The sequence below is a fragment of the Uloborus diversus genome, chromosome 10 (genome assembly GCF_026930045.1).
Source record: "Uloborus diversus isolate 005 chromosome 10, Udiv.v.3.1, whole genome shotgun sequence".
NCBI classification, from domain to species: domain Eukaryota; kingdom Metazoa; phylum Arthropoda; class Arachnida; order Araneae; family Uloboridae; genus Uloborus; species Uloborus diversus.
In genome coordinates, this window is record NC_072740.1 from 99237784 (window position 1) to 99260616 (window position 22833).

Consider the following 22833-nt stretch of genomic DNA (forward strand, 5'->3'; position numbering starts at 1 on the left):
AGATAAATTATCCTTCCAGAGTGATAGCCAATTGAGGGATGCCGAAGGCAAAAAGTGCTAGATAGGGATTTTTAAAAATATTTCATTATTATTAGCTAAAAATAATAACGAGAAACAAAAAAATATTTTTTATTGAGCAATCATGATTGCTAATTGTTCTCATTTGACCGTCCTTGGCGTTCGGTTCCTTTTTCAACCCCCTGGAATCCGCTTCTCCTGGTCGGTGGCGTCCATGTCCTACACACACACACGCTCATACACATACACACTCACATACACATGGTCACACACAGGCACTTTTACACACATACACGCCAACATGCATTCACACAGGTCCTACGCAAACATACAAGCGTACACATACTCAACTATACACACGTAACCGTCTAAGAGGAGGTGCAGGCTTTGGGGGATAGGAGTCGTTTCTAGAAACAATAACTCCAATGTGTAGGGTCCTGTCACAGCTCGTGATTGCAAAAAACATAATTTGAATTCAAGATTTCAGAGTTCAAATTTTTTTTCTTGCAGTTACCATCATAAATCCGCACTCAACTTCGAAAACATACTTGCGGGGATTGTCGCCAGAAATGTTACCTTCCCGTTATCGGGATCGCACAGAAATCACCTGCTGGCCTTAATGAGCGATCGATTTTCTCCCTGCCCCATGCCCCACTTGCTCTTACTCTTCTGTTCCCTCTCTCTCTCTCTTATTTTCTTGCCGCCAGGCGGCGTTCCGGCGGAACCCAGGGAACCCGAGGAGCCAGAAGCTCTCATTGGTGAGATAATCCTTCCATTGGCAAGTAAGCCGATGGAAGAATACAAACATTCAGACAATCTGTACGAGTGCAGCAAGCATCCCGAGATTTATCCTCTGAATTTAAGAGGGTTGTTTGGTTTAAACCAAGAGGTTTTTTTTTAAAAACCATGTGGTTTTTTTCAAAAACGTTTTTTTTTTAAATCTTCATTGTTTTAGCCCAAATGTTTTCGTAAATTTTACATATTATTGCAAAGAGTAAAATCTAATTGATGCAAAGTAACTAGCAAAGCTTTATAGATAAATTACAGATTGAAAAAATTAGAAACTTATATTTTTTAAGGTAAGTAAGCTTGCTAAACAGTTTTTCTTTTTTTAAAGCAATGCAGCTTTACTATCAGGTATATAAATATACAAGGTGGATCGACTAAGTTTTTCTAAAATTACATGGATAAAAAATCCAAGTAACTCTTTTTTTATTAATTCAATTATCATTATTTTTCAGTCTTATGCATTTCAAAATGGTCGAAAAAGCATATTTCATCCAAAACTTAATTTAATACCTGATTTGCTTGATTACTTAAGATTTATTGAGATGGATAATGTACCACTGAAGCTCTGCATTTCATATAATATATAAATTTTAATGCTAGAATATTTAAATGACAAGAGAAAAAAAAAATAAAGAAGTCCAAGAACATTTAGAGTAGGCATAAAATTAGGCTTATAAATTTACTTTACTTGCAAAAGCATGGTTTTGAATACGATACTGCTGGAACCCCTTGAGTAAAGCTCATTCTTCAGGAAAGGTGCACATCTTCATTCATTTCAAAATCGGACTCATGGATTCTACCGCTTTAGAAGTTTCACTTTTGCTTTTAATATCATTGACAAAGTATTAGCTTAGACATCTTTTGGTAAAGAAAACTCACTCTGTCTCTGAGGAATTTATCAGCAAATGATCGAACTAAAGAATGAAGGGGATAAAGAAACGCATCTTAACTTAGGTCAGACTTTGAATAAAGGTACACAGTTAGTTGACTTGACAACTTAACAGCTTAAAAGCAAATTAGTAGTCCAGCAACATGTCTAAATGTAAACAGTACGGTACAAAAAAAAGAAAACAAGCTAACTCATTTCCGCACGTGTAACTCCTTTTTCGCAACTTGGTTCAACAGGTGCTCTTGCTTTAGAGGTCTATTGCGCAGGAATTGCAAGTGAAGTTAAATTAATTTTTCTCTTAGTCATTTGTTTCTTTTTCTTTTTTTTTTCATTCTTCCAAAATAAATTTCGAGACATCTTTGAAAAAACTTCGAGTTCAAGGAAGTTAACTTCAAGATATTGAGAATAATTAGCATGGACTTAAAGACAAAGGGGACAGGATTTGATAAAATCTTCGAGTTATAGTAATGTTCGAGTTATCAGACTTCAAGTTATTGCGAATTGATGTATATAAAATTATGAAAACAGAAAATATGTATGTAACTCAGTACTCTTATAAAAAAAATCAATGCAAATTTTAACTTTTCAAAGATCTTTTTGTATCCAAATATAATAAAAGAAGTATCATGTATGAATGGTGAACGAATCAATAAACATTAATTTTTATGACAGTTTTCATTAGTAAAATATGTTAAAAGAGTATTTTCATACTAAACCTTATGATTATTTTTTTCTTTGATTAAAAAAAATGTATTCCTAAATGCATTAAACCAGGAGAAATAATGTCTACAATGAAAAACATAATGATTTTTTTAAAACCTACTTGTCCTGCTTCTATAATTGTTGTCACTGATACATCAGGTAAATAAATTACATGATTTGTAACTTTTTTTCATATATCTTTAAACAAAATATGCTTTGATCTTTCGATTTTTAAAGTTCTGTTGTGTACACAGACTTGTGATTCATTTGTAGGTACTGAAAAATACTCTTTCCATGTTTAAGAATGTGTGATTTTAATTTAATTTTTCTTTTTTTATTTATCATAGATGACAATGATTATGATGAAATTAAAAATTTACGAGAATTTATCATTAGTTATTTGTAATTCATAATGTCTGAACTATCACAGTAAATTATTCCTTTGTTTACTTATACCAAGGCCCATTTGCATACTATATTTTTTATAATAGTTAAAGATTTTCAAACAATATTCTCCTATAGAAATCTCTACCTACGAGGAAATGAAATTACGATATTTTTTTCTTCATTATTTCATTAATTACCAAGAAATTAGGTACAAATATGAATATTAAACATTCCTTAACAGTTAATTGATAAAATCTTCATGATTTTGCTAAAATATTTTTTTTCTTACAAATAACATTTAAACCCAAAAAAAAACAGGTTTAAACCAAAAACACCTGGTTTAAACCAAAAAAAAATTTTTTTTTTTAAACCGGTTTTTATACCAACCTTGGAATTTAATAACTGCCTGTGGCACTTATTTACATTTAATCCAGCTTTCTTTACTACTGATTGTGCTGTTAAGTTCTTTAATATTGGGTGCGCCCATATGGAAGGCACCAGGTGTGGCGCATACATTAAAAAAAAATTCTTTGAGAATATATTACGATGCAGGGCTTATTCCCGAAAATATGGTATTTAAAACTTCATTCCACTTTTTCACCAGTTAGGAGTTGGTGCATGAATTTTTGGATTTATAAATTTTAAATCAAGTTTTAGTTAAGAGAATAGGTGGCATCGGCTCCTACTCGTTTGTCTCACCAACTCCCATTTGCCACCTGCGGAGGGTGACAGCAGATGACTTTAATACTTAACAACTGGATGTCCAGCCCATTAAGGTGTAAAGGGGTGACCCAGGGCGGAATGGCTTCACCTGGATGTTCTGTATCCAATGGTACCAGTATTGACCTGGTCGACATTGCAAGTCCAGAGGACACAGGGTTACAGACACAAACAGACATGCACAGGTTTTAATACAATAGATGACATTAGTCATCAACTAAATTTTGTGTGCTAGCATAAAATTCACAAGTTAGTGTTTTAATTTTTTATATTAACATCCAATATGGTTTGTTGCAAAAATCTATTACAGACTCAAACTCTAAAATATATGTAGATCACAAACATTCAATTAAAGACATATGGAGATTTCAAAAAGACTTTGTTAAATAAGTTGAGCAATCAGAAGGTTGAAAAATATCTCCCTGAGAGGAGAGACAAAGTAGGAGAAAAATTGAAAATTTTATCAAACAATCTACAGAAAAATGATCATTTCCAGAGATAAATTATTTTCTCAAAAAGGATGCTTTAATGCCCTACACTCCGTTTAAGCAAATCAAACAACAGTTTTTGTTTCTGTATTTATTTACGCTACAACCAGACTTTTTTTGCCTATACAATTCCATATGCCTATAATATCCATATGCTATACAAGCATATTTCACCCATTATAAACTGGAAATATGACTTGAAAATTTGGTTAAGCATATTTTCACATTTTGTATTATAAATAAAAAAGTCAGCATCATGGAAAATGGGGGAAAAAATTATTTTCAATATCTGTACCTCAGACCCAGAACAACGTAAGTCACATAATTGCAGCTTTAGAGGAGAGAGGAAAAACTTTTGTCTGGCACATGCAAAAGGTTGGACGCAATCTTTTAACACTGGTAATATATATTTTTTCGAATTGGGTTCACATGGCTTGATGCGGAATAGGATTCTACATGCAATGCACTAATGGACAGAAAATTGCAATTTTTGGACTCTGTCAGTCGGGCTTTGAGGTACAGATATAATAAATTTAAGTGTTCTATTTATTTAATGCAAAATGAAAATGGAAAAATTCAAAATAGTAAATATCTCTTCTTTCCCTTTCTTCTCCAGAAAGTCATTTTATGCCATTGTTTGCGAAATGCTCTAAAATGTATTTCTTTAAAAAATGTCAAGAAATATTTTCACACATTGTGAACAAAGCTAGCAATATCAGACTGCAACCATAGCCCTAAAAAACACTCAAACGTTTTTAGAGTAGAAATTTTTCTTACTGTCTTGAAAAACTTAGTGTCATTATTTGAAACATACAATACACATCCCATGAACTTTTATGGAAATGTTAAAATATACAATTAAAGATAATAATCCTCATCTTACTTGTGTGATACTATGCTTCATTTTCTTTATATTTCACTGAAATTGATCATTTCAAAGATCAAGTGAATTTAAACATGGATTTTAAATACTTTTTTGTATTTTATTCATTCATTAAAAATTGCTTTACTATACTACAAAGGTTATGAGTTTGGTAACATTCTAGTTCGATACCATACATGAAAATCAACATGTAGACTTTGTTAGAACTTAATGTACTAAAACCAAAACAGTTAGACACTGTTACATTAGTAATTTGTATCAAATCAAAATGTCTGCATTTAAAAGTTATTATTATTTTTTTTTTAATTCAAAGTCAGTTCCAAAAATCTTTACTCTTAAACTTTTAGCAAGATTTGCCTCATTGAATATGGTAAATAAATTTTCCCAAAGCAACAGTTTTTTACATTAGTATTGGGTCAAAATGTTTCAGTTCAATTTACTTGAAGTTCCCTTTAAACAACTGATAGCATAAAACAATGCTTACATTTAAAGCCATTTCATTGTCCATAATCGAAAGTTTCACAATGTATGGATTTGCAGCCTGTAAAATTAGAATGAGGGACAAGTCATTTCAAATACTGACACTTCACAAGTAAATTTTCAATCATTAAATAATTGATAGGAGTAACTTCAAAGCTTAAAAAAGTTACAACATAAAATATTAACAGATTAGTCAAGTAAAAGAATAAAGTAAAAAATGTTGATTATACTGCTAGTCTAGAAAAATTTATGGTCATTATCAGGAACACAAAGTACACCTCTTAAAGACTTTAACTGGAATGTTAGAAGTATATTTCTTTTTATTTAAGTTTCATTGAAGTTGATCATTTAAAAAGTATAATTAAGCTTTTAATGTCGCATTCTGCCGGCCCACCACTGGTATGCAGCCAAGAGTCCTGGTTTGGTGATTTTTTGCAGAGGTCCTTGTCATCTTTAATCGGCCATGACTCTATTCCGTAGTAGACATTTAAAGTGTTTAAGATTCTTAAGAGGGGAGAATATTTTCTCTTCTTGTTCCCTTTCTGCAAGCCCTGCTCATCTTCTTGCTTGTATTGGTGCCTCTTGGACGGAGCTGTGCGATGAGTAAGATCTTATTTATGAGGATCTAGCATGTCAAGACCTTTTAACCTGGTGGTAGGTTTTCCTACACCAGGGGGAACAGGTAACAAAATTGAATATCTACTTTTTCTATATTTTGACACTTTACTTCCAACTATTTCATTTAAAATGCTTTTGGAAAATTCAAACTTCTATGTAATCACAATGATTGTAATGTACTTGAGCTAGCAATAGCTGCTGATTTAGGTTGATCAACGGTGATTTTCACTATACAGTAGACCCTTGTTTTAGGCGTTTGTATTTTACAGGGATTCAAATGTACGTGGTTTAAGATTTGACACATTTATTTTAAATAAGGCGGATGAGTTTTATTTAATAGTCAGAGTTTAATTTGAATATATATGTCTACAGAAGTGTATAGTTTCATTTACAAATAATAACAAGATTGTTTCCAATTTAAGTAACAAAATATTCACAGAGAAGAAGAATTTGCTTGTTGAGAAAAAAAAAACTAATGAAACAGTGGTCAAGCTAAAAAAGATTACACCACCATTAACTTTAATTATAATGGGACTTTTCCTCACATAAACAGCAATAGGTTTTGAATAAGAAACTTCATTTTGCTCTCTACTTAAATTTTAGGTTTTGGGCGTATTCCTTGCTTTTTCATTTTGCTAATATTTTATCAAAATGCTTTTGCTCATCTTTCATTTAATTTTATTAATAGCTTCAATTTAATTGCTTTTGAATGTAAAAAGTATGTTTTATGTAAAATGATTTATGTAAACCTTCTGCACATTCTAAATTCTTATCTACCTGAGAAAATTAGACACAAACCTCATGCTTCCGATAGTTTACAAGAATGGTCAAAAGCAATATGGCATCATATCCATGATGCTGTCTTGACTCTGGATTTTTCAACATCTATAAGTAACATAAAAATAAAAAATAAGGGATTAAATTATAGAAAAATTAAAGCTGAAATATTAAAGCAGTTTTACTACATCTGGTCTGAAAAATAATAAAGAAATTACTATAGATTTACATTGACAAAACAAGCATTAAATATTCATGCAAAGGCATTGGTAGAAAAGTACAAATAAATAAGATATGACCCACTACAGGCTCAGTGCTCATTGTATCTAATTCTGAAGGAGTGAAATTTTTAAGTAGTTGCGGATGTGAAAGCTACATGAAATCATAACGCAAACGACAAATGCTTAGCTTTAATTCTCCAGGATAATAGCATTAATTGTTTTTTTAACAATAATTGCATTAAAATACCCTTTACAAGGATTACACAAATTGAAAATGAGACATTAACAAAATATGTTCCTTCTTTGCAGAAGAAAAGTATTTGTATCTACTTACAGTAAAAGATAAAAATGAGAAAAAATAGGATTGTTTGGTTGTTGCTCGATGGGTTGGTAAAACTGGATTTTCATTTTAAAAAAAAACACATTGAAAAATGTGTTTCATTGACGATTCATTAAAGAAAACCCCAAAACCATTGCCACACCCTAGATTTTTTTTCTTTGCAATGTTTCAAATTGGGTTTCCTATAACAGGGTTCAAAAAAAAAAAAATAAAGAAAAGAAAAAGGAAGCATTTACTAAAGGTTCCCATTGTTCAAAGAGAATAAAAAAATTACATACACATGAAATAACTTTAAAAAAAAAATTATGGAAAATCTGATGAGGTAACTTCAGCAATAACAAATTTCATCAGTTTAGGTATACTATTTTCATGGAACTTGTCCCGCAGAATTATTTCATTATGCAACAGATTGAACAAAGTCAAAATGTAATCATTAATAAATATAAGTATAATGATTACCTGACCAGTGCAAAGCACTGGTCAGCATTCTTGCTTACCAGAAGGGATTCAAAAACCCAGTTTTTTAATAATAGCAAAAACGTGACTTGTTTATTTTTTGCTGAAAGCAATGAAAAAATCTTTAAGATTTTTTGCTTTTGAAAACAAAACTTAAAGCAATCTTCTTATTATTTATACAGAGTTGAACCTGTCTATCTTGAATGTTGAGAGTTCAGAAAAAAAAATTCGAGAAAGACAGGTTTCGAGGAATGTAGGTTTTTATTTTTGCATTTAAATCTTGCGTCTATGGGTTGTTCAAGCAATGCATACACTGTCAGTGAACTGAATAAAAATATAATATACAGAATATAAAATAATTAAATTAATTAATTAAACAATTTCACAACCTAGAACTGGTCTGCTTCTATGAACAGGCACAAGGTACAGCAATTTTCAGGAAACCAATAACTGGGAATTCTTTTGATTATTCCTTCTACTAACCGCCCCCTACTTATCCTTTTTTGCTTTGCAGGAGAAATAATAGCACTTCATGTCCAGTTTGTCACTTTCAAGTGACACATTTTATCTCTCTTTCCCCTCATAATATTGTGTACCAGTCAGTGTTTGCACTTTGCATTCGCTCTGTCCCTCCCCTCTCCTTGACCCAAAGCTGGGTATTATCCTCCATTATTTCTTATTTTAGCCTACTTTCGTTCTTTAAACAGTGAAAAAAAACAAAAACAAGATTGTACTCAGAATTTTCATATCAGCAAATTTTTAACTTGAGAAATAGAGGTTTTACATATGAAGGATTTGAGAAAAGCAGGGGAAAAAGCATAAGAAATTAATTAAAATTGCTGGAAAATTAAAAAAATTCGAGATATGCAGTTTTTCGAGATACACAGGTTTTGAGATAGACAAGTTTGACTGTATATTTTTTTTAAATAAATTGGATTACAATGGTTTTAACTACTTTTGTGGGCCCACCAATTTAGCTATGGTCATATTAAACACTAGCAATCGTCATGCTAGTTGAATTCTACTTCAGTGAAGTGCCACAAATCTGGCAACTTGAAATCCACCAACATCTAAAATCCGTGGCGAATTTTTCCCTTTTTTTTTTCACAAAGTTTTTTTTTTTTTCCAGCAACAAATTTATTTTCCATTCTTATTATATTTCAGTATAATGATCCAAATTGTGATTATTAGCCCAAATAATTGTTTTTAACATATAAATCTTGAAAAATACGTTCTATTTCATTATTATGCATTAGTATACACATGTCTTACCTATTGAAAAGAAATATTATTAATTAGCTTTTGTTTTCTTATGGTGGTGGTTACTCCAAGAGCAAAAATTATTACTTTTGGATGAATATTTTTTTTTAAGTAACAGCTGAAAGAATTAAAAATTATCACTTTTTTTAAATGATTATAAACTAGTCAATTGTACTATGAAGTAATTCCTGAAGATATTGAAGTTTTTAATGTTGTTTTAGTTCTTACTTTTTAATGTTGTTTTATTTCTTAAATATTAAGATATGCCTTAAAGTCAGTTTCTTTATAGGCTGAAATCCCCAAAATTCTAAAAATTGCACACCTACTTCACCCAAATTGTGCAGATTTTTCACCCTCCACTGCATTTTAAGAAAATATGCAAGAAAGTACTCAATCATATTGATAATTCTTTTCTTTCCTTAGTATGATTCATTAAGTATCCATTTTAATTATTTTAAGTACACATTACATTAATTGGCAGAATTCAACTAATTGTCACAAATTAGTAAAAGTCATCACCATTATCATCAGCATCGGTCTCAGCAGATTAAAATCATTAAGGATATACAAATGTTTATTTTTACATCAACCTCTGGGAGATGTTCTTCAAACTATTTAGGCAGACATCTTTGAAGAAAAAATGGTTTTAAACCACATATGTACCCATAACTAAAATACTTTTAATTGACTAGTAAGACCTTTTAATTGACTAGTTTTGGTTACATCAGTGTAAACGATCTTAAGGATTCAATTAATGGCAAAAATTATAAACATCACAGAAGGGAAAAAGGCTAAGGAATGAGTACAGACAAATAAAACTGCAATGTCATGTCAGTTTTTTAAAATAGAAACACTTAAAAAATTTAAATGCAAAGAAAATTCACTGTTGGTGACTTAGAAGTATTGACGTAGAAAATCGCACTGTATATAAAAACGTATGATAGGAAGAAATATGCTCGGGGTGCACATTTTTTCCTATCATTAAGTTCTTGAAAGGTTCAGAAATAATACAATATTATATATTTTTAGAATCCACTGATTTTGCTCCAAGAATACTGATTAGAAACTTAACATTGATAGTGCAAGATAAACCTACCCATTACTGGCTGGCTGAGCATAGCTAATCATTTATCCTACTATAATATACTAAAAAAGAAAACCCAAACCCTAAAGAAAATATATCATACTTGTATAATAGCTTCAAAAGCACTGTTCATCATAAGATATTCTAAGAGAGTATTTTGACTGACATTTTCAGTGGCCTATAAAAAAAATGGAATTTTATTAAATTGTATAAAACTGTATGTGTTGACATCCAAAATTGTGGGTATGAGAACATATACATTTGTAACATATTACAGAATGCAGGTTTTAAAATCTTGAGGATAACTAGTAACAGCATGTTGTTAAAATAAATTTTTAATTTCTTAGTTAAAACAAAACTCAATTTGATATTATTGACAAACTTTACAAATATTTACTGCAGTATATTAATGAATACTAATCAGCTTCAGCACAAAACACAGATAAATATCTTTCTTAAAAAGTTAGAAAGAATAATAAACTTAAAATATACTTTTGAACACATCACTGATACTTGACAACAAATTAGTTCCTGAATTTTGAATGAAACTCATAATGCATTAAATTAAACTTAAAAAACACGTCAAAGAAATTTATTGAAGAATATTTGTGAAAATACTACTTACTGTGACTAAAATAAGAAGAAATTTTAAGACTAGGGATTTCAGAGCTGCTGGATATTCAAGACTAAGAAATTGTGATAACTGCTCCATTAAGCACTAATTAAAAAGAAAATATTTTCATCCAAAATAATATGCACACAAACATAAACATAAGAGACACTAGAAAATCAAACAAAAATTTTAAAGGACTAGCATTGCTAAGAATCTAGTCAGGGGAAAAAGAACTAAATAAAGATTGTGGCATATTTATTATGTATGAATGCAGAAAATGTGCCTCAAACACAAAACCACATTTACCTGCATCAGTTCTTCAGCAGAATTGAAGCCAATTAAGAGGTTTATTACATCAAATCCATAATTATGAGTTTTTCCGTAAACTCCATGCACAAGAGCACACAATGTCTGAAATTAAATTTAGTCAAGATAAATTTATTACAGCTTAACATAATGAAATGCAAAATAACAAAACCAAGAGTAAGACAGATTTTAATTCAAAAATACTGCCCCCATGGTTAATTACTTCATGATATAGTGATAAACAATGCAGGCAGTGCATTCTGAGAATTGTATAAACAATGCAGGCAGTGCATTCTGAGAATTGTAAATAGGCATTAATGCTATATCATAAGCATTCTTAATTTCCTTTTTTATCTGAATTATAAAAGCGAATGTAACTTGAATTAAAATAAATAATATGAGAAGTATCTTAACTGAAGATCTGCTGTGAGACTGGTATGCAACATGCAGTGTTTCAAGATTTAAAGAAAAAGAAAAAATTACAACGTGTAATTCTTTCCAACATGGGGCTCAAATGAGTTCATCTGATACTCTGCTTTTCCACCAAAAAAATTGGAAAAAAAAATTGGTTTGGCAGGGATCATTTTTAGTTTGTGTCTGAAAGGTAAAAAATGTATTAGGAGGAGCTGCTTTTTATTTGTTTTACAAAGAATGAATAGTTTAAAATATTATAAAAGAATTGCACTATGTATGGCATGTTTTATTTTTAATTAGTATCGCATCCTATACAAAAAAAAAATATCGAAAAACTTTCAGTCTAAATTCTAACTTTTTAGTTAATATTTCTTAACATAAAAAGGTTTAATAACGATTCCAGTGATGTAAGATTTGTTATTTAATTATTTTGAAAAACGGAATGGAATTTTACGTTAGAATAGGGGGAGGGGTTTGAAAAATCTTACGTACCCTTACATGGGGGGACGGGGGTCAAAATTGCCAAAATCATCCTTATGTAATTAATGAATGGCCCCCAAGAATCATTTTAGGAGAATGAAGAAATAAAAAAGAGGTTAACAATGAACGCTATCTATTGGGGTTTAGGGTTAATCCACTGGAGTTGGGGTTAAAATTAAACTATCAAAATATCACCAAGCAGGCAATTGCTTCGCTCAAATGTAGAAGAAATTTTCACCTGTCATATCTTGATGGGCGATTTTCTAGTTATAAATGATACTTTTTTCTGGAGGAGAGGGTTTTTGTTTTGTTTTTCAAAATTCTTCATACTACAAAAGAAAGGTATAATTTTAAAGTTTCTTTTTTTCACCACCACCAGTAAAAATTAACAAACAATTTACATTTTAACTAGTTTTCAAAAAATCTGCACTTCATAAAAAATTGGATTTTTGAATTACAGCTCTCAAGTGAGAATGCTTTGCACTGGTTAGCTAGTTTCAAAATAATCTTCCTGAGAATTGTATCTAACAACGAATATGAAAAGCATCATATTGCCGTGGGAGGGCAGTAACTGCAAATTTTTCATTTTTCATTTGCAATTTTGTCATCTAGTGTATGATAGCTTAATTGTACAAGCTTGCTTATTTAATTTCCCTTTAAAAAAAGTGTGAAAAAAAACATCTATTCTACCATTTTCCTATTGTTAGTATTAAATCCAAAATAGGTTTCTTCAAATATCTTGAAAACTCATTTCTGCAGATACTGCTGTTTACCAGCCCACAGCAGTAGATACCAACTAAAGGATTTGTATAAATATCAAATTTCTTCACTAGCTTAGGTCAATAAATAGTTAAAAGAATAAGTTGAATGTATGTTTTTTTTTTTTTTAAATAGCTACTCAACTAAATTATCAGCCATTTTGATGTCTGAAGATATAAATAAAACAAATGTGCGCTTATTAACAGCTTCATTCAGACTGTAAAAAATTTCAGCTCTGTGATGTATTTATTTGCATATGTTATCTCAATGTGGCTCTATAAGTAGCATGAGAAATTGAATTTGCATACACTTCTAACAAAAATTCCAGCACTTGAGATAAAACTAGCAAGTGTACAGCAACTTATTTGGCTCATCATGGCATAAGTAATTCTATTACTCTTTTTTCAATTTATTATCTATTTATGAAATTTAATAACTAAAAATGATTAAAAATGCATTCATTTGAAGTATTGCATAACATTTTGTACTGGCACAGCATAATGCCATGCTTTGGGTATGTAAACATAATTTATTGACTTGCATATTAATTTGGAAAATTCAAAACACTGTGTGTATTGCGTACAAGCAATAATAGTGGCATAGCTCCATAAAAAAAGGTATTTGAGAAAATCAAGCTTTTAAGTTAAATTGATTTATGATCAAAACATTTGAGAAATATTATAATTACTGGTTGATTTTGGAGACGTTGAAGCAACACTATTGATAATAACAATTTTACACTACAACACACCCATTATAGAAAACTAAACTGGTGCCAGTATTGAGGGACAAAAGAGCATTGAATTCAAGTTTGAAGCAAACAATTATTATGCTTCCCTAGATCTTTGAGATGTGCCACTATTATTCTTGTTAAAAGTAAAAGGTAAGTATAAAATGTGGAAAACATACTGTCACTCCTGCTCAATCGAATATCATTGGTTCCAAGAAATATTATTTGATTAAGCAGGGTATTTTCGATAAAGCAGGGAAATTTTCTTTACCTTTCTAAATTGACAACATTTGTCTTAAAATGTAATAATTGTAAATCAATAGCTTTATGAAGGAAATAAACAATGATATTTGTAAAAAGTTTTAGAAATAAGCTAAGTAAACAACAAAACAGCATACTAATTTATTCATGTATTAAAGTATGCATGAAAATTATAAAAATGTAACATTCAACTTGAGTTATGAAATGTTTGTCATACCACATTATTTCAGTACAATGCTTTTTGAAAAGCTTTTCCAACACTTTCAAGTCATCTTCCCCCTTCTCGTCTGCCGTGTTTTACATTCAATATTTTACAATTTATTATTGTCTGAAATGCTTATATTTCTTTGTATTATTTAATTTAGTTATTGACTGCACTGTTTATTGTTTTTTTTTTTTTTTTTTAGCTACGAAAAAAGTTAGATAGAATGGAGGAAATGTTTTGATGAAAAATAAGTTTTTTCAAGCCCGTTGAAGGCAAAAAATATTGTTTTATATTTTTACGTCAAGAGTTGTTTTTATTGAACATTGAACTTATTTCCAATTCATTCAAAACAATATTAACAAAAAATTTGCGAAACCTGATAAATATTATTGAATTATCCGGGGAAATTATTCGATCAAGCGGGGATCTTTAACATTGCTTCTATGGAGAAATATTTGGTTCCGAGAGGTTTTATTCATATAAGCAGGGTATCTGTTTATCCGTTACCTGATTAAGTGGGGCTGACAGTACAAAAAATCGAATTTCTAATTTATTCAAAGACAAATAAAATACCAATACCTTCAATGCATTCATGGCACGTATATGGCTTCCATCTTTCAAAATACGAACACATTGGTAAAATAAATTATTAATAACTTCCTGAAAAAAAGCATAAAAAGCTTGAGTATGCATTTATGTAATAATAAACAGCATAATATTATACCAAGAAAATGTTTAAACAGCATCTTAAAAATTAAAACATAACTAAAGTTTTCTTGAGGGAAAAAAATTAATATACCTATTTAGGCTGGTGCACCTTTTTAACAAATGATAGACGCTAAATAAAAATTCACACCTATTTTCATGAATGCTCAACTTTTGCATTTCATCAGTGCATAATTTCTTCAACACATAAACAGTTAAGAGTAATTTCACATATTGTTAAGAGCAATTAAAAAAGTACTGGACATGTGATTATAGAAAAAATATGCTATTATGATAACTTGAAGTACAAAGGGCATAATAGAGAAAGACATGAGGCATAAAAAATAACAAACAATATATAACATACACGTGGGTCACCTAAAATAATACGCTGAACATGACTTTAACATTTGAAAACAAGTTAAAGTTTAACAGTGCATGTGATGGTGATAGAAAACATCATAAATTTTCTCGCTTAATCTGACATGATAGTTATTTTATTGCTGCTTTCCACAAATTTTTGAATTCCACGTTCTTTGACTTCAATCAAGTCTCCAAGTCATGTCAATTATCTCCATATAAAATTTATCCAAAATCACATACAGGTCAGTCATGTTTTTCCGAAATAGTTCACTCACATAATCACTGAGCTATACAGTACCATTTCTCGCAGCAAAACATTAAATATTATTAAGTTTTCTTCAAATTGTGTTACTTAAAAAATGATTTTTTTACTTTAAAAAAAGTGAACTGGAAAACTTTTTACCTTGAACATAATCCTGATTTTCTAATTCAAATTATGTCACTCAAAATCAGTAATTTTCTCTGGATTGTTCTACTTGAAATTAACCTATCAGTATTTTGCATAACTGCGTAGCTGCTTCCATAGGTAGGAAAGCACCGCCACGTGTTTTCGTGTTACGGCATTCTATTCCAGGGGATCTCCGGGAGGACCGGCGCGAGTGGGAAAGGTATGTTTTGGCTTGAAGCACTTGATTAGTGATTTTAGCCAAACTTCGAAATTGAATTGTGCACTTAGTATTTAACAAAGATATATATTGCAGATACTCATTTTGTTCAGAATTTCTATCTCTATAAGTAATCTGCATATATGTATAGCCATTGGAAGCATTATTTGAGATATTGCTATATTAATGAAAAAACATATGTTTTTACTACTAATTTGGCCGTAACGGATAAAGCTCACTTAATAGAAGGGAGAAAACTTAGTATGGTCATTCCAGACCCATACGGCATAGATTAAAGCAATTTCCAGCTTTCCACCAATTACTTCTGTATTCAACTCCCCAACCACTGGGCTAATTTCAAAATATAGAAAATAAAATTAACTAGAGGGCGGAGTGTTTTAATTGCAAAGCATTGATAGGGTCATTCTACGAAAATGTCAACCTGTAGACCAAAACTTCAAATTTAATCAATATTAATGTGTTACACATAATTTTAGAGATAACATTCTTAATTTTCGAATCCCGTAAAAGAATTTTCAAGATGGATGCCAATGCGAAGAATAAATACTGCTTGAAGATCTTTAACAACAACATGTAAATTTTTACTATAAAACATTCAAGAAAAGGTAATTTTATATGCATACATTTGATGTAAAAAGTTTTTTTTTTCTTTTCAGTTATTGCTTATATTTTGAGATTTCAGTTTCTTCAATTTCTTTTTATCTTTTCTTAGCAAGTTTTAAAACTAATCTTATGCGTTTTGAAAATATTGAAAACCAGACTAAAAGCCATACTCAACATTTAGAGGACTTCAATAACATATAAAAGTGATTCAATGGATAAATGTAAAAACATTCAACTGATTTTCTAAGCAAATAAATCTACATACAGTACAACCTCAACTTAACAGTTGTCAAGTGACTGGAAAAAGTTACAGCTAAATCCAGTATATTGTTAAACCCAGGAGCATATATATTCAATGCAGTTAGATCCGAAACAGTGAAATGTATCATTAAATTGTGGAAATTGTTAACTAGGGTATCGTTAAATTAAAGTTATACAGTATTCCTAACCAGAGCGTAATTTTGTTATTCCTTAATCAGCATGTTTGTGCTACCAATTGTATGTATAAATTGTGCAAATGCATATTTGTATTGATTTATTTCCTATTTTCAATATCTGATGGATTGTCCACGCAATTGGTAATCCACAATAACAGCACAAGTCAAACAGTACAAGTTATCACACACAATAAACTGCCAATTCTGTGAATAATTGACAGTTTATTGTACTTGGTAATTTTAATTTAAAAGTGTTACGAGATACAAAATTAATTTACTGTCAATCATTAATTTACTTTTTTTAATGACATGTATTGTACAGGAAAGTGAAACAATATTTATAAAAATACATTATATAATTACTGCACATATTTACACTGCTCGACATTGAAAATGCAACACCAAGAAGGAGTGGTCAGAAATTTATGCAAATTTTAGAGTAGACGTACATCACTGAATTATGTAAATGATGTGAAATGCGCAAATCTCCGACGCAAGTGAAGTAAGATATAAGGGAAGGAACTTGCAGAATGGGCAATATTCGTGTCATTATTACTGACTGGAGAATTATCGAAGAAATTTTGTTTTTGTCTTGGAGGATACGTGTAACATGAGAGAATGCCAGGTCGTCGTCAATGAAGGCACTTCCAGCAGATAGACAATTTTACGACGGGTATAGTGATCAGACTGAGAAGGGGATGTTGGTCTGTACGTCAAATCGCAGCTGATAACCACATGGATGGGAGCACGGTGCATCAGCTACGCCGAAGATGGTTGGAACAACGAAATGTGGCAAGATTGAGGGGAGCAGGGGCAGCCAGAGTGATGTCAGAACGCGTGGATCAACGCATCCACCGACAAGCTGTAGCAGACCCAAAAGTCACTTGTTCCTTGATTCTGCAGCAGGTGCAAGATTCCCTGACGTGGTCTGCAATCACGGTGTCCGCTAAGAAGACTGCCTTTGACCCCACAATATAGACAGCAACGTTTAGTATGGTGATGGACTAGAGCGACATGGATGACAGAATGGTGAAATGTCGTGTTCTCAGATGAATCCTGCTCTGTTTATCCAGTGATAGTCGCCGCATACGTGTGGCATGGACGTAGAGACCAATCTAATCCGGCAGTAACAGTGGAACGTCCCACCGCCTGACAACGTGGCACAATGGCTTGGGGAGCAATTGCGTACAATTCCATATTACCTCTAGTTTGTATTAAGGGCACTATGACGGCCCAACGATACTTGGATAATGTGCTATGGCTGGTGGCAATCCCTTACTTTCAAGGGCTAACAAATGCAATTTTTCAGCAGAATAAGGCCCGACCACACAGTGCTCGCACCTGCCAACATGCTCTCTAAGGCACACAGATACTTCCCTGGCCACCATGCTCTCCTGAACTGTCGCCAATCGAACATTTGTGGGACGTGATTGGACACCGTTTGCAGACACTGTCCCTGCCTCATTCAGAAAAAAAAACTGTGGCAAATGGTTGAAAGGGAATGGAGAGCCATTCCTCTGGACACCATCCACACCCTTATTGACTCTATGCCTAGACGTGTTTCTTCGTGTATCGCTGTCCGCGGTGGTCCTACATCCTACTGAGCCGACGACGTTCTCGCTCTGTATTCTGCCTATCATTTTGAAATTAAGATCATTTATTATTCCTTGCTGTCTCTGTCTTTTTTTCAAATTTCATCACTTTCTGACCACTCTTTCTTGGTGTTGCATTTTCAATGTCGAGCAGTGTATAACAAATTTCTAGCAATTATCTGCAATAAAGCTCTCTTCTTTTGTAATTGATGACTTAACTTAATGAGATGAGCTTTTATCAAAACAATGAAAATTTCTTGAAATTATGTAATGAAAGTAAAAATCTGAAAATTAGACCCATAGAACTCTTTTAGGACAACAAAATATTTTTTGAACACAAGAGGCTTATTGAGAGATAAGGGATACAATCCATTCTGTACTGCACAATTTTTATTCAATGGCTGGTACGTTAGCTTAGTTACTAAAGATAGTATTAGGAAATCAATCATAACAGAATATTTTACTATTTACTACGCCCCGTTTACATGGAAAATAACAACAAATATCCAACAATTATTTACAGTAGAGTCAGGAAAATGTGCCGCTTAATGTCAAAGCCGAATCCAGATAACTATCACACATTCTGGCAGGATGAAAAATCCCTGTGCAAAAAACTTGTCGCGAGTCCATGCCCAATAACAAAGCATTTTCAAACTCAGTCGTCACTTTTTGGTCTCCACTAGGCTGACTTTTGGGATTCTACTACACTAATATTATATTTCTTTCTAATAGTTAAGCAATTTATGTTGCTTAAAACTTGTAATAAAGTAAGAGATTGCTAAGAAGGGTTATGCAAAGATAAAAAGGTTATTATATAGTACTTGTGTTGCTTTATGGAGTTGAGTTGCTATGACATGAATAATAATGAAACGAAAACTTAAACAGATGAAAATATTGGCAAATGTCACTTAGATTAAATACTAAAGATTATTTTTGTACAACAAAAATTTTATTGTAAGCTTTTTTGAGCACATTCAACTATTCATGATAACAAATAAAATATTTTACTACCACACTTAACCTTAAGTCCAGAAACTTCTTCAGGAGTCAACTGTTCAAATTTTTTTTGTAGAAACACTAGGTTAGCCTATAGAAACATTAACATAATTAAAATTCATTTTAAAACCAATTGAAAGTAAAAAATCATACTTTTGAAAATAGTAAATGCATTTTAAAAATTTAAAACTATTAAAAACCATACTGTACTTTCTTTTCTTAACTGAATATTTTTAAATACAGAATTATAAGAATATTGGGGACATTCTTAGAAGGATAATAAACATAGATAATTGGGAACTGAAAGTAACCAACACACTATCTGGCGAGAGAATCTAAATAGGAAATAATGGTGATTGTCAGTTGTTCGGTGTGTTAAACTTTTAAGCAAAGGAAAAATATGTCAGTCGTGAAGTCTAACTTACTGAACGAAAATGAAAAGCTCTCAAGCAGTTATATTTGTAGAAACTCTTGTTTAAGCGTTAATCTCTCTGAAACTTCTGAAAAAGGCATCATAAGAAAACTTGTCTTGTCACTTGTATTACTCATGTTTATCCTAGTCATCCAATTCTAACACATTGTGAGATACGAAAATATTTTACAACTTAAACTACTCGGGAAACTGACCCTGAGTAGTATATTTTGCTAAATTACTACAATCTGCTATGATACAAGTATGTTCTAGCTACATTTTTAAAGAAAACTTGGTATTTATGGGCACGAAAACAATTAAATCAATCAGTGCAAATAACAATATGCAATCCTCTGGCATATAAATACATGCCAACAGTGACAAAGGGAAGATAATAAACGATGGATCATAGTTGAAATAAGAAATGGAAAAGGGTATGAAATGATTATAAACAGTAAAAGAGTCGGAGAACGGACATGCAATAAACACCAACACCATAAATGAAAATATGAAGAGAAAATTAATAAATCTGCAGTTTATGAATAATTAATGCATTGAGAATAACCACGTACTCACAACTAAGCACAAAATATGAAAACAAAGCAAGAATATAATCAATAAAAACATTTAGAAAAATCATGATTCATTGCTAGCTTAAAGCCATAGCAGCAGCAGACAAGCTGGTTTTGTTTTTATCCGATTTATAGCGCAACCTATAGTTACTTACCGTTCCCAATTATTCATAGATAATTATGAGTATATTTTTCCCTTATGCATAAATTAAAATATATTAGAAAAAACATAGAAATTAAATAACCTAGTCTGTCTAACCTAGCTGTCTCTGTTTTTAAAGCTTTTCAATTTTTTAAATGAACCTTTATATAATAAGTTTGCAGGTTGGAAAAAATCATAGTAACTACTTTTACAACTTAACGTGGTTGTTTTTGAACTTTGAAATTTAATATTTTCTTTCATATTTAAACTAGTCTGTAGGGGAATAGATGTTTGTAAAAAAAGAGCTAGATGTTTGCGGTTCAGTAATTTAATGAGCACATTTTAGCCGAAGACATGAATTTGTCTTTTATTTGAGATTGATACCGTTATCTTTGTGTAACATAATTTTCAAGAGTATTGTCTAGAGCAATAAGTCATTAGTTGCTGAATAGATGACACAATTGAAAGAAAACATTTAGGTTATTCTCGGAAATCCTGACAACATTATGGTCCCAGGAGCCTAACACACGTATTCTTTGACCTAGATTTTTTTTATAGTTAGAAATAATTATTCCGATGTATTTCCATTCTTATTAAAACAATAACTCATTTATTTTTTCTTACAAAATTTTTTTAATAACCAGAAAGTCACTTTTGACATGTCCCCATTTGTGTTCCTCAAAGATAATTAATTTTTTTTTTAAAACATTACATCAGCATTCCACAAATTTACATTGTAGTATTAAATTACGCACACTTAAAGGTGTAAAATTACATCCTTTAAATAAATTTAATTATTTAAATAATCAGGGTACATGACTTTAAAGTTTGTCCCCAGGTTTCATGTCATTCTGCTGTCCTAGAAATGAGTTCAATTATTACAGATCAAAAAAGGAATATTTGATTTGCTGTGCTACAACACTGTTTATTATCATCATTTTGTTAGATTCCTTGAGTATAAAATTAATATGATTTGTTTGCAGTTCTTACTAAAACTTTGAAAATCCAAAATAGATATGTAACATTTTTGCTGTCATTCTCCTGGACAAAATTTCTGTGTCAAATAAAAGAAAAATAATAATTCTACTCATAGTGCATAGTTAAAAAAAGAGGTTAAAATCAAAAAATAACATTAGTTACATTAATTATAATCTAGGGCTTAACGAAAAACATAGGAAATTACAAGGAAAATCATTTCCGGCCCCAAAAAATGTCATACTCCTGGTGCAAAAAAGAAAAAAAAAAGGCCCCCTCCTAGCATTATTTATAACGCAATACATTTAGTAGAATAGAATTTATTTCAAAAACATTATTAAAAAATAAGGTTATAATTTCAAAAAAAAAAAAAAAACTGAATTTGGCAAACAATAAATAAAACATGTAGCAATAAAGAAATTCCATTTATTTATTTTTTTTTTCTTTTCTTTTTTCTTGTTCTGATAAATCTTTCAAAAGGAGATTTCTTGGTTATATATATTTTTTTTAATTTTAATGTTGCTCGAATAGGTAAATGAAGTTGCTTTAAATTTCTGATTTAGATAAATTAAAACACTATTTTCTAGAATTAGGTAAATATTTTTCAGAACTAGAGAATTGGAAATAGCAAAAACTAGAACTTAAAGGCAAATTGTTATTTATTTGCTGGTTTCGAATTTTAATCTAGCAATTGAAAAAAAAAACTTTTTTGTTAAAATAACTGTCTATTATTCAAAGTATAAGATATTCAGCATGAATAATATGGAAAAACTTATATAAAGGGACTAGGACTCGAAGAATTGATAACCTTCAATGAACTTACTGCTTGTCACTCTCCTGATGTGTGAAAATTTGACCCCCTGTTTTGAGGGGTGCAGCACAGTTAAAGTGAGTTCCCTCCATTTTCCCCTTAATAAGTTCCAAACAAAGAGCAACTAATTTCTTTTTCTCAAATTTTTTGAAACATTTTTATTTTTAAAATATTTGTGATTTAGAAAATGTCAGGTTTTTGGAAAATCACCCATCTATTTTAAACATGTGACCTACGACTATCTACATTATATTACAAACAGGGCCATCTGAAAAGATGTCTGAGTGGGGCACTTGCCCGGGGCGCCAAGAAATGAAGGGGCGACATAACCTAAGATTTTTCTGCATTTCCAGTCTTCTTTTTTTTTAGTATTTCAGTAAAAATATTTTTAAAATCGAACACATTGGATTTCAGATTACATGTGTCCCTTGTATAACACGGTTAATTCATACTGTGCTATATCGAAGCCGTGTTATGCGACACTTTTATATTTACTTATTTAAATTATTGTTTCAATTATTTTTATGCATTTACATTGCATAAATCAGGGCAACATTTAAAGTGTTGTATCAAAACCATGTTTCGTGTTACATGAAAACTGTGTAATACCAAACTTTGAAGTAATGTAAACCAATGTAATGTGTACCGTGTCATATCAAAATCAAGTGTTAAGGTGTAAAGTTTGATGATAACTGAAATTTCGTTCCAATAAAACCTAC

The 22833-nt window shown here is 30.9% G+C and overlaps 1 protein-coding gene across 2 annotated transcripts in view; it reads right to left on the reverse strand.

Annotated features, from left to right (window-relative positions):
- Window positions 1-22833, reverse strand: part of LOC129231838 (armadillo-like helical domain-containing protein 3) — a 113597-nt gene that overhangs the window by 73675 nt on the left and 17089 nt on the right. For both annotated transcript variants that reach the window (XM_054866220.1, XM_054866221.1), the window contains exons 4-10: window positions 19228-19293; window positions 14460-14540; window positions 11032-11136; window positions 10738-10830; window positions 10216-10290; window positions 6773-6859; window positions 5361-5417 (exon numbers count right to left, since the gene is read on the reverse strand). In XM_054866220.1, the coding sequence (XP_054722195.1) occupies window positions 5361-5417; window positions 6773-6859; window positions 10216-10290; window positions 10738-10830; window positions 11032-11136; window positions 14460-14540; window positions 19228-19293 (564 nt within the window). The remainder of the gene's footprint in view (window positions 1-5360; window positions 5418-6772; window positions 6860-10215; window positions 10291-10737; window positions 10831-11031; window positions 11137-14459; window positions 14541-19227; window positions 19294-22833) is intronic.